The 12,142-nt window shown below is 35.7% G+C and overlaps 1 protein-coding gene across 1 annotated transcript in view; it reads right to left on the minus strand.

Moving 5' to 3' along the window:
* SLC30A6 (solute carrier family 30 member 6) overlaps positions 1-12,142 on the minus strand; it is a 62,069-nt gene that overhangs the window by 23,804 nt on the left and 26,123 nt on the right. Inside the window, exons 5-9 of the mRNA XM_007938797.2 lie at positions 9,419-9,499; positions 8,637-8,672; positions 7,795-7,889; positions 5,145-5,193; positions 998-1,117 (exon numbers count right to left, since the gene is read on the minus strand). Of these exons, the coding sequence (XP_007936988.2) occupies positions 998-1,117; positions 5,145-5,193; positions 7,795-7,889; positions 8,637-8,672; positions 9,419-9,499 (381 nt within the window). The remainder of the gene's footprint in view (positions 1-997; positions 1,118-5,144; positions 5,194-7,794; positions 7,890-8,636; positions 8,673-9,418; positions 9,500-12,142) is intronic.

A 12,142-nucleotide genomic window follows, 5' to 3' on the forward strand; every position in this document is an offset into this window, starting at 1 on the left:
TTCCTTGTAGGCGTATGGATATTATCCTATCACTGGCAGCATTGTACTTCAGGACAGATCTTGAAACATCCTTTGTGATGATGAATGCCACGCCATTCCTCTTCAAACTGTCATTCCCGGCATAGTAGATCATATGGTTGTCTGATTCAAATTGGCCAAAACCAGTCCACTTCAGCTCACTAGTGCCGAGGATATTGATCTTTATGCGTTCCATTTCCTTTTTAACAACTTCCAATTTTCCTAGATTCATACTTCGTACATTACATGTTCCGATGATTAATGGATATCTGCAGCTGTTTCTCTTCAATTTGAGTGATGCCACATCAGCAAATGGAGGTCTCGAAAGCTTTACCTTATCCATATGAGTAAGGCTGAGTTTACTCAGATGATGCAGCTCTTTTCCAGTCCTATTTTGAGAGCCTTCTAACCTAACCAGAGTATTCATAAAGTTGCATGGTAATGTATCAAACAGTGTTTCTTTGCTATTCATAAGGTTTTCCCTGGCCAATTCTTTGAGAAATGGACGGCCTCTTCCTTCTTCCTAGTCTAGGGCAGACTCTAGGAAAAACTAATATTCAAAGGATGGGTAGCCCAAGAATCATAATTCATAATATGTAATGGTTAAAGCAGATATAAAGTCTATCTGCTAAAAGGCTTATTTATTTTATTTCACACTCACTTCTTCTTCTCGTCTCTATCAGCAATAGCTGCTGTGGCTTAGATCTCAGTGTTAATGCCTTCTCTCTTTCACTCAGGTCAGCAGGAGGAAATCTAGATAGTCTTTTCAGTCTGCATCACAGAGTATTGTGAAAAGGACTTATTTAATTCAACTGCCTTATTTTTTCAGATGAAGACACTTGACGATAAGGTTTGACCCAAGTTACACATATCATCATCAAAAACATTATTAAGTTTGGCCCCTATCCATCCTACCAATGCCCTTCAAAGACAAGCCCAGAAATTGATAACACACTTAACAGTAATAAAAAGTACTTACTTAATTTCAATTAACATATATGTAATACAAAGAGCAAATGCTCCAGCAAGATCAATCAAAACAAACGGATTCATTCGGGGAAGGAAGATGCTGCTAAGTCCTGGAATAATTCCACATAAGCTATGAAGAGAAACAAACAAAAAAGTATTCATTAGTAGAACTTAAGTAACAAAGCTGAAAACCTTGTAAAACATGACTTGTATTTTAGTGTTACAACATCTTTTGGAGTCAATAGTTGGCACTAAGGGCAAATAAGGAGTAAGAGTTTCTCTAACTTCTGGAATGGTGTTTTCGGAAAACATAGTTGCAGAGAAAAGGGCACCTGTTCTCACGTGGTCCTCGGTGTGGGTGCTGTGGCTGTGTAGACATGAGTCACATGTGGTTGCGCTGGACCTAGCTGCCCACATGGGCCAAGGCTGATGGGTTGTGTGTGTGTTTGACAGGGCCATTGCTGCTGCAGCCTACGGTTCCCAAAGGAGTGCGGCACCATTTCCCATGGCAGCCATATACAGTATACAAATTCAAGGGAGCTAGATTGTAAACCAACTGCAGAACACTGAAGACAAGATTATCATCTCAGAGAGGTTAAAAATTTGAAGGGTCACCAGCAGCTGTGTGGGAGTTCGGCACATTGGCATATCACGAGGTTTAACAACTGAGAGCTAGAGAGTAGGATCCACAGTGTAGAGTTAATAGCTGGCAGCCTTAGCTCAGCCTAGGAGGCTATGACCTCAGGATGATCAGCTACAGCAGGGACAGAATATGAAGTCCAGGAACCTGGCATGACCAACTACCATGATGAGCTTCAGCTCAGCAAACCTAAGCATTTGGTCTAATAACTTGTGGGGAACATGTTCAACTTGCTGAGTATCAGAGCCAAGAAATGTATTTGGCAACTATTTTTACTGTGACAGGCACAATTGGTCCCAATTAATTTATGAACTTACCATCCCGTGCCAAACTGCCCAAGAGCTTTTCTTACATTTTAATAGTTACCTTTGGTAGGGCTGAATTCTTCCATGCAATCATAAACCAGTAAGTGTAATAAAAGATTGTCTTTGGTTAAAAATACAATTAAAAAAAAAAAAAAGAAAGCAAAGAGGATTTGGGAAAAATGCTTTTTTGACATATAAAAATCTCTTTTCTATCATCAATTAAAAAGTCAGAAGTAGTAATCTGAGATAAAGAATTTGATCTGTAGGAAAATAAAAGAATCTAATTTGTGAGTATCATTTAGTAACCTCAGCAATAAGTAACTGAAGTTCCCACAATGTATTTCTAATGCATTTTTTTTTCTCCTCAAAAGATTAATTTTAATTGCTTCTTAAAGATAACAACAATGGGCCTTAGGAATCATCTAGTCTCATTTCTGTAGTTGGACAACTCTTAGATCTTATTCATCAGCCTGCTGAAACATTTCTTTTTCAGAGATACATAGATACTATACAAAAAATTTTCTGATATCCGTATTTTTAACTCCCATGCTTGCTAAATTAAAGTAGCTCAAGTTCAGTGTCATATCCTTTAAGAATTAACTCCCCTTTCTGGGCTTGAAATTCTGGACAAACAACACTTGGCCTCATCTGAACCCTATGAATGTATTTTTTTAATTATTATTATTATTTAATTTTTTCATCTAAGAATGTATTTTCCATTCAAGATATTTTGGATATACCAATGATACAGAACTCAAAGTCCAGAAATAAACCTATAGACAAGTGGTTTTTGACAAGAATGGTAAGTTCATACAATGAGGAAAGAACAGTCTCTTTAACAAATGGTGTTGAGAACAACTGGATCTCTACATGCACAAGAATGAAGCTGGATTCATATCTCACCGTACACAAAAATTAACTTAAAATGGATCGAGGACTTAAATATAAGACCTACAACTATAAAACTCTTAGAGGAAAACAAATATATTGCTTTGGGACATAGTTTTTATAATGGAGTCTTAGATATAACATCAAAAACAGAAGAAAGAAAAGAGAAAAACAGATAAACTGGGCTTTATCAAAATTAAAAACTTCTCTTCAACAAAGGAGTTTAACAACAAAGTGAAGAGATAACCTACATACATACATCAGATAAGGAGTTAATATGCAAAATATATATAGAACTCTTACAACTTAACAACAAAAAGACAACTGTTTTGGTAACCTAGTGCTGCTCAGACAAGAATACACCCCAAATGGGATGGCTTAAACAAACAGGAGTTTATTCTTACAACTTGGAGACTTTAAGTCCAAGTTCAAAGTGCCAGGCTCTAGAGGCTGGGTGAAAGCCCCTTAACCTTGGGCTCTGCCTCTCGCTCCCTGCCCACTGAAGCTGAAGGCTTTTCTTCACTCAGCTGCTGGCTTCTGAGGCTGACAGACCCAAAGTCAACAAGTAACAAGGCAAAGTCCTGATATACCAAACCACATGGCAGTCCATTAATTCAAGTCCATTGAAAGTCCCAAGATCAGCAGAGCATGGCAGGCTGCTGAACAATGACTCTGATATATGCAGGGTTCAAGCGTGCCATAAGCTAGAGACCATTTCCAAAGCTGCTTCTTATATATGGGTAGTATATCACATCCCAAAAGCAGCTACTCAGCTGCTTGTGGTAGATCCCACCATGGAGCTGACTACCAGTCTCATCATGGGGAATAACTACCAGCAGCTGCCCAGTCACTCAACCAGGCCCAGTCAAGTTGACATACAACCTTAGCTACCACAACAACCAATCAAAAAAAAAAAAAAAAAACCCAAAAAAAGCAGGCAAAGGACTTGAATAGACAGTTCACCAAAGAAGATAAACAATTGGCTAACAAGCACATGAAAAGATGTTCAAAATAATTAACGATTGGAGAGATGCAAATAAAAATCACAATTAGATACCATTCACCTCCATCAGGATGGCTAAAATAAAAAAAAATTAAAGGAAAAAAAATGGTGACAAGGATACGGAGAAACTAGAACACTCATCCATTGCTAGTGGGAACACAAACCGGTACTGTGAAAAAGTTTGGTGGTTCTTCAAAAAGTTGAACGTAGAAGTGTCATATGACCCAGCAATTCTAGGAGTGGAATACTACTTAGAGAGAAATGAAGTCCTGATACATGCTATAGTATAGATGAACCTCAAAAACATTATGCTGAATGAAGTCAATTATGAAAGGACAAATATTGTATGACTCCACTTATAAGAAATATCTAAAATAGGCAAACATACAGAGACCAAAATTTACTAGTGGTTACCAATGGCACTAGGGAGGGAGAACAGGGGTCACTGTTTAGGAAGCACTGAATATTTGTTTATGGTGATGGAAAACTTCACAATACTGGTAATAGTTGCACAACATGATTAATATAATTAGTGTCACTGATATGTACAAGTACAAAGTGCTGAATTGGCAAATGTTGTGTTATACAGGCAGTGCCCAATTTACTATGGATTCTCTTCTGGTGGTCCCATCCTAAGTTGGTTCTGCTAAGTCAAATATTTCATTTTTCTTTCCATTGCCAGCATTTTTATAAATCCAATCTTTGTCTTTAGGGTTGGCAGGAGTCTGATAACATCAGCAAATTATACACTACAACACTATGTAGTATATATTGCTACTAATAGTATGTAAAAAAAAAAAATGACTTCTGTAGGTACAGTTCATCATAACTCAAATATGTCATAAGTTGGGAACTACCTGTGATTATATATATTTTTTTACAACAATATAAAAACAGAAAAGAAATTTTGGAGATGCCTACTGATGAATAACAACAATGATGAGGACGCCAACATGCACAGACCTCATCTTGTAACAGAAGCCCAGTGTAACACTCTTGATTATGTTCTATACATGAGTACAGATAATGCAAATTACAGCCAGTTCCATTACATTTCCCCTCCATCTGTCACCCGAAAGCCTCTTCTTTTTCTTTCCAGGGAAAATGAGTTCTACATTGATACAGCTGAAGTCCCTCTGCAGAGATCCTTTACAGTAACTGGGGCCTGTCACAATAACTGCAAGAGTAATGCCAGTATTTTCTGGAATGTCAATAGCCTGGTTGCTGAGAATAGTCTTCATTCTTGAAATATATGTGGCAAAGAGACCACTTGTACATTCCTTTTAAATTATGTGTATCATGAAACTCTGTAACATCTTACCTTCGACTAAGATCTGCAACATGCTCTTGAAGCCAACTTGTACTAGCAGCTTTAAAAACAAAATACTTAAATTATTTATATAGAATAAACTACCACCAGAAATACTTGATTTCTTTAGTTTTTAAGAATGATTTTGGCAATGACCGTAAACATCATAAAAGGACGTGCTACTCCTCAAATCTAAAACTTTTTCCTCTTTTTTGCCCTTAAGATACTAACTCAGGCACAGTTTCAACCACAATATACAGCTAACTTCAAGAAATTAATGAATCTACATATGTCATTGTTACTACTAACTCAAAAGTTTGAAAGGCCCCTAAAGAGCTTCCCAGGAGCTCTGGAGGCATTGTGCCTAAGGCATTTGATTGCTAACCAGAAGGCTGGCGGTTCAAACCCACCAGACACTCCTCGGAATGAAGGTTGGGCAACCTACTTCCGTAGTGATACCACCTTGGAAACCTAAGGAGGAGTCGTTATGAGTTGGATACAACTCAAGAGTTGGATCCGACTCAATGGCACTGAGTTTGGTTTGTTTTGCTAAAGAGCATCCCAGCTAGTATACTGAGAATGGGTTATAGATATAACCTATTATTGGGTTATTGATTCCCTCAGCTCTAGAAAGGCCAGGTGGGGGCCTTAGGTACATCCAAAGATGCCTGCCAGTTACAATCCATGGACAAGTACCCTCCAGACTCAAACATCTTGTTCTATTTATCTCAAGGTGGTAGAGAAATGTTCATTTTTTTATGTGATGCCCTAAATAAAGGCAGAGAAATAGAGCAGCAAAGAGGAGACTCTGAGATCAGAATACCTACCTGGCTTCAAATCCCAGTTATGCCCTTAACTAGATGCGTGACATAAAATAATTTCTTCACATGCTTGTGAGCAGAATTTAATGGGTTATTCTATGTAAAGTATTTAACAGAGTGCCTGGCCTAGAGAAAGTACTCCATAAAGGTTATCTTTTTTTTTATTTTCCACTAAAATAATAACTAATGTCATAACTCTTTATGTTTCTGGGAAGCTTTATCTCCAATTAATGAAAATCCAAACTAGACAATCTTTTCAGAAATAAGTTTGGCTATATATATTTGAGCCTTTTTAAAAGGCTGTATTTTTTTTTAATCCAGTTTACAATTCCTTCTCTGGGAAATTATCATAAAGAAATAATCAGAAATGCAGAGAATATACTGCATATGAAGAAACTTATTACAGCATTATTTATAAGAGAAAAAGAAATGTAAAACAATAGACTGCTTTAAAATATCTGTTTGATAGAATATTACGCAAGCATTCAAAAATCATTTATTCCGAGTATTTAACAAGAGGCAATACTCAAGACATGTTAACTGAAAAAAGCCAGACTTAAAATTACATATACAGTACATAAAAAGAGAAGATATGTGTGTATTGGCAAAAAATGAAAGGAATAAAATAGAAATATTTGCAGATACTATGTATGTCTGGATAGTGAAATCAGTGTTCGTATTTTCTTACTTTTCTGATCTTTACAGAGATACTGTATCTAAATCAATGTACCTTTTTTAAATTTCTAGAGTAAGCATTATACAATTTTTATAATTTATAAAAGGGTTTTTAAAAAAATTCTGGTCATCTCAAATATTATTTCATTTTCTAGTTCACTCAGTGATTCTTAAATTCTGATACAATTACAATCCACACATTCATGAAGTTATTTAAGCTCGAATGGATATTACAGAAAGCTTTGTCTCTTGTCTAATTTTCAAGTTAGTAAGACCTAGAAAAGGCCCTCACCTATCTGTGCTTCTCTAAGCTTAAAGTACGGGTCTGTGCACATGTTCCACTTTTGTTTTCACCTCACTTCTGTATCAATTAGTGATAAATCCTTTGTGGGTTAGTGGATTCCCAAACACCAAAATTACTGAAAAAACAGCAATAATTTAGATCACTGATACGAAAAATTCTGAATTTATAAGAACTGGAAAATAAAAATCCTTCAGGAGAAACAGTTTTGCTACTTTCAAATATATGCACATTCACCACTGTCAAAAAGAAGTTCCTGGAAACTTACTTAACAGAATACAATTTGCAATTAATACATCAACTATACTTAGTGTAAGGAGGTCTGCTGGCATAGTGGTTAGAACATTCAGCTGCTAACCATAAGGCCAGCGTTTCAAACCCACCAGCTACTCCATGAAAGGAAGCTGAGGCAGTCTGCTTTTGTGAAGATTTATAGCCTTAGAAATCCTATGGGCAGTTCGACTCCATCTTTTAAGATCGTTATGAGTCAGAATTGACTCAAAGGCAGCAGGTTATATTAAGTGTACTGATGCCTATAAAACGCTTGCAATAGGTTTTTCTTAGGTAGATTAAACGTTTAAAATCTCATTCACATTATTTGATAAATGTAAATTTTCATCACAGGTAATTTAATATATAAGTCAACCCTGCCTGTCTTTAAATTATTTATTCTTTTAAAGCTTGAATTAATGAGATTTTTGTTTTCTAATTCTCTACTTCCAGAAGACTTGAGAACCTTTGAGCTAGCTCTCTATTCTTTTCAGAATCCACTTTTTCATTAATAAACAGAAGTCAATGAAACAAAAGACTTGTTTTTATAAGATATTAATTGGATTTTTTAATTAATGGTAAATAAAAAACATACCTTCAGAGACATAAGCAAAAGGTTTATTCCGAATAGAAAGCATTGTAAACAGGTTGAAAGAAAGAGCCACAAATGTACCAACTAATAATCTTCCCCTAAAGAGAAAAACAATAATACCACCTTTATTATTTTTTTTCTTGGCAACATCATTATGTAATTTTTCATGCTGTAGGCAGAGATACTAAAAGGTGGCAAGGTGGAGTCATCTGCTTCAATGGGTTGATATTTGTAGAGTCAAAATCTGAACTTAGCTTCCAGTCCCATAACTCATGTCCTGTCTATTGCTGTTCCTTCTTAGAAAGGACAAAAAAGGACTCTTAGGGTTAACATATCTCCTTACAAGCAATTTTTGTTGTAATTTTGTATAAATGCTAATAGTATTTGGCTTGCCATACATTGCACAGATCAGATTTTTCTAAATTAAATTGATCAAAATAGTAAAGTCAATATAGTTGGCATCTATGTTTTAGATAACAACAATTCTATCTTTTCTATAATGGCTACTAAAAGATTTTGGGGGGGTCAAAATTTAAGTTATAGAAGGTTAGAGGGGGCTGGCTTACTGTGTTGACCGAGGCCTGGAAATAATGAGGAAACTGAAGCTGGGATAGGAAAGTCTTATCCTTATTGTGTAGTATCTTGTGTAGCCATGGGAATAGTTAAGGGTAAAGAGGAAAAGTCTTGGGATCTGGGGGATTTTATTTTTGAAATATCAGTGAAAATGTATATGGCCACACTTCGAACTTTGATACTGGGAAAAGCAACCATTCTCTAATAATCCACCATAGTTGGGAATCAAATTTAATAGTAAATTACATGTTATGTCAAAAATAAAATCTCACGTGTGTATCTCAGGCTGCTCCAAAAAGCGTTCTGCACTAAAAGAAAGAAACAGTGTATATGGTATTAAATAAGTTCTATGAATTACTAAATTAGAAAGTTTTGCTAAATATATACATACATATATATACATATATATATATACACATACATATATATACACACACACACACACACCCAAATAATCCAATTTAAAGCTCACAAAATCTTTTACTATGATAATAAATTATTGATTATTAGCAGTGATAAGGCAAACAGACTCACAAATTATCCTCAGTTATGTACCGTATTTTTTGCAAATAACATATCTCCTTACAAGCAATTTTTGATGTAATTTTGTATAAATGCTAATAGGATTTGGCTTGCAATACATTGCACAGATCAGATTTTTCTGAATTAAATTGATCAAAATAGTAAAGTCAATATAGTTGGCACACATGTCATGCAATAACACACACACGCACATACAGCACATAGTATGCACAGGAAACTAATGTGCAAGAGGGTTGCACAGTTTCCAAAAGTTGCAAAATGTAATGCACACGTTATGTGCATAAAAATACAGTTCTGTCAATCTTTCTTTTATTCCCATAGGTTTTTTAATAAGCAACAAAACTTGACTGATTTTTTTTTCATTCATTACCACTTATGAATGAATTTAGTTGCATTAAAGAAGGTAATAAAAGAAGACTGAAACATGAAGAAACTGTATTATCAAAATTCCACCATTGCTCATATTAATTTGCAGACCCACTCAAACCAGGAACATTATATATAAATATACCTTTCTTTTAAAATAAAAAGGGCTCCCAACTGTGCCAAGACTGTGGAGGCAAATACAGCCAGGACTTCTAATCTTTCAAAACTGAAATCAGAAAAAAAAAGATCAGCATAATTATTTCAATTGATAAACCAGTCTCTCTAGAATACATTCACATTCATTTATTCACTCACTCAATAAATCTTCTTGTCTACTATGAGCCAAACACTATGTCAAAACAGACTTCAGAGATCCTAGGGAGATAATAAACAGTAAGAATCACAAATTTTTTTAAAAGTGCCTACTTGTACAACATATATTCTTAGGACCTCTTATGGTTCTATCTTTCTAGAAACAATCATGCTAATAGGTAACACTTAACACCTTGTTTCAGGCAAGTGCTTACTATTTTATCTATACTTTCCAACTCCTTAAGAAGGCTACTCTTATTCATTCTTTTTTTAAAAAAGCAGTTAAGGAATTTGAGGCACAAAGAGGAGAAGTCACTGTCTAGAGTCATATAGGTAGCAAGTAGAGGAGCCAGGTTTTTAAATACAGGTATTCTTGCTCCAGAGAGTTCATGATTTTAACCATTTAATATACTGTCTCTCATTTTATACGTAATTGTAGTTATTTATGAGTAAGCCTTATAATCTCCAGACTATAAACTGGAGATCAAGGACAGGTGTCTTACTCATCTCAGTTTTTCCCACAACACAAAGTCCAGGGCTTGGAACCCTAAAGGCACTCAATACTTGTGATACAAACTAATTCTTAAAAATTTATCAAAGAAGTAATTATGGAGATCCAGAAAACACAATAAGTAATTAAGATTGCTCATTACAGTGCTGCTTGTAAAGGAAAAAAAGTTGTAATCATCAATACCATGTTAGGTGCTGCTGAATCAGGTCCAACTCATAGCGACCCTATGTATATCAGAATGTAACACTGCCTGGTCCTGTACCAGCCTCATAATCCTTGCTATACTTGAGACCACCATTACAGCCACTGTGTACATCATCTCATTGAGAGCTTCACCTTTTTCGCTGACCCTCCACTTTACCAAGCATGATATCCTTCTCCAGGGAATGGTCCCTTCTGACAACATGACCAAAGTAGGTGAGACGAAGTCTGGCCATTCTCGCTTCCAAGGAACATTCCGGCTGCACTTCTTTCAGGATGGATTTGTTAGTTCTGGGAGTTCATGGTACTTTCAGTATTCTTCACCAACACCACAACTCAAAAGTATCAATTCTTCTTCAGTCTTCCTTATTCATTATCCAGCTTTCACATGCATATGAAACTATTGAAAATAACATGGCTTGGGTTAGGTGCATTTTAGTCTTCAAAGTAACATCTTTGTCTTCAGCACTTTAAAGAGGTCTTTTGCAGGAGATTTGCCCAGTGCAATTCAATGTTCGATTTCTTGACTGCTTCATCCATTGGTGGTGACTGTGGACCCATGAAATATGAAATCTTTGACAACTTCAATCTTTTCTCCATTTATCATTTATGGGTCCAGTTGTGAGGATTTTCAGGTTTTTTTATGTTGAGATGTAATCTATACTGCAGACGGTAGTCTTTAATCTTCATCAGTAAGGGCTTCAAGTCATCTTCACTTTCAGCAAGCAAGGTTGTGTCATCTGCATATCACAGGTTGTTAATGAGTCTTCCTCCAATCCTGATGCAGCATTTTTCTTCAGACAGTCCAGCTTCTCCAATTATGTGCTCAGCATACAGATTGAATAAATAGGGTGAAAGGATACAACGCTGACAGACTTCCTGCCTAATTTTCTCTTTGAATGACAGTCTCTTGGTCTATGTATAGATTCCTCATGAGCACAATTAAGTGTTGCGGAATTCCAATTCTTCTCACTGTTATCCATAATTTGTCATGATCCATATAGTTGATTGCTTTTGCACAGTCAATAAAACACAAATAAACATCTTCCTGGTATTCTTTGCTTTCAGCCAAAATCCATCTGACATCAGCAGCCTCGCTCCAATCCTCTTCTGAATCTAGCTTGCATTTCTGGAAGTTCCCTATCAATATACTGCTGCACCTGTTTTTGAATTATCTTCAGCAACATTTTACTTGCATGACATTAATGTAATGATGTTGTTTGACAATTTCCACATAGTGCATAAAATACAACATTATGCACTATTGAAAATATAACAGAAATGTATTTATTTATTGACATGGAAAGTTGTAAGTGAAAAAAGGAGATTATAAAGTAGTATGTAAATGCAGCAATGTTATATATAGAAATTGAAAAGATGATGGTAAATGGAAATGCAAAAGGTCAAGAAAATCAAAAACCATTTTGAACAACAAAGTTGGAAGATTTACATTACAAGGTATCAAGATTTTTCTAAAAAAACATGTTAAGAGAAGCAATTTAAGAAACATTGTCTTTTAAAGCTATAATAATTAACATAGTACGATACTAGTACAGGGACAGACAGACGTCCAAATAGAACAGAAAAGAAAATCCAGAAACAAGCCTACACATAGTTACTCAACTTATGAATATGCAGAAGAGAAAGGGTGATTTTTTTTTCTCAGTATATAGCACTCATCAATTGAATGCTGCTGTTGTTATGTGCCATCGAGTCAGACCCGACTCATAGCAACCCCGCCTTGGGTTTCCAAGGCAATATCACTACGAAAGTAGATTGCCCCATCTTCCTTTCGAGGAGTGGCTGGTGGGTTTGAACCACCAGCCTTCTGGTTAGCAGTCAGGT

The sequence above is a fragment of the Orycteropus afer genome, unplaced genomic scaffold (assembly GCF_000298275.1).
Source record: "Orycteropus afer afer isolate SDZICR_OR568_19922 unplaced genomic scaffold, OryAfe1.0 scaffold00054, whole genome shotgun sequence".
Lineage (NCBI taxonomy): Eukaryota > Metazoa > Chordata > Mammalia > Tubulidentata > Orycteropodidae > Orycteropus > Orycteropus afer.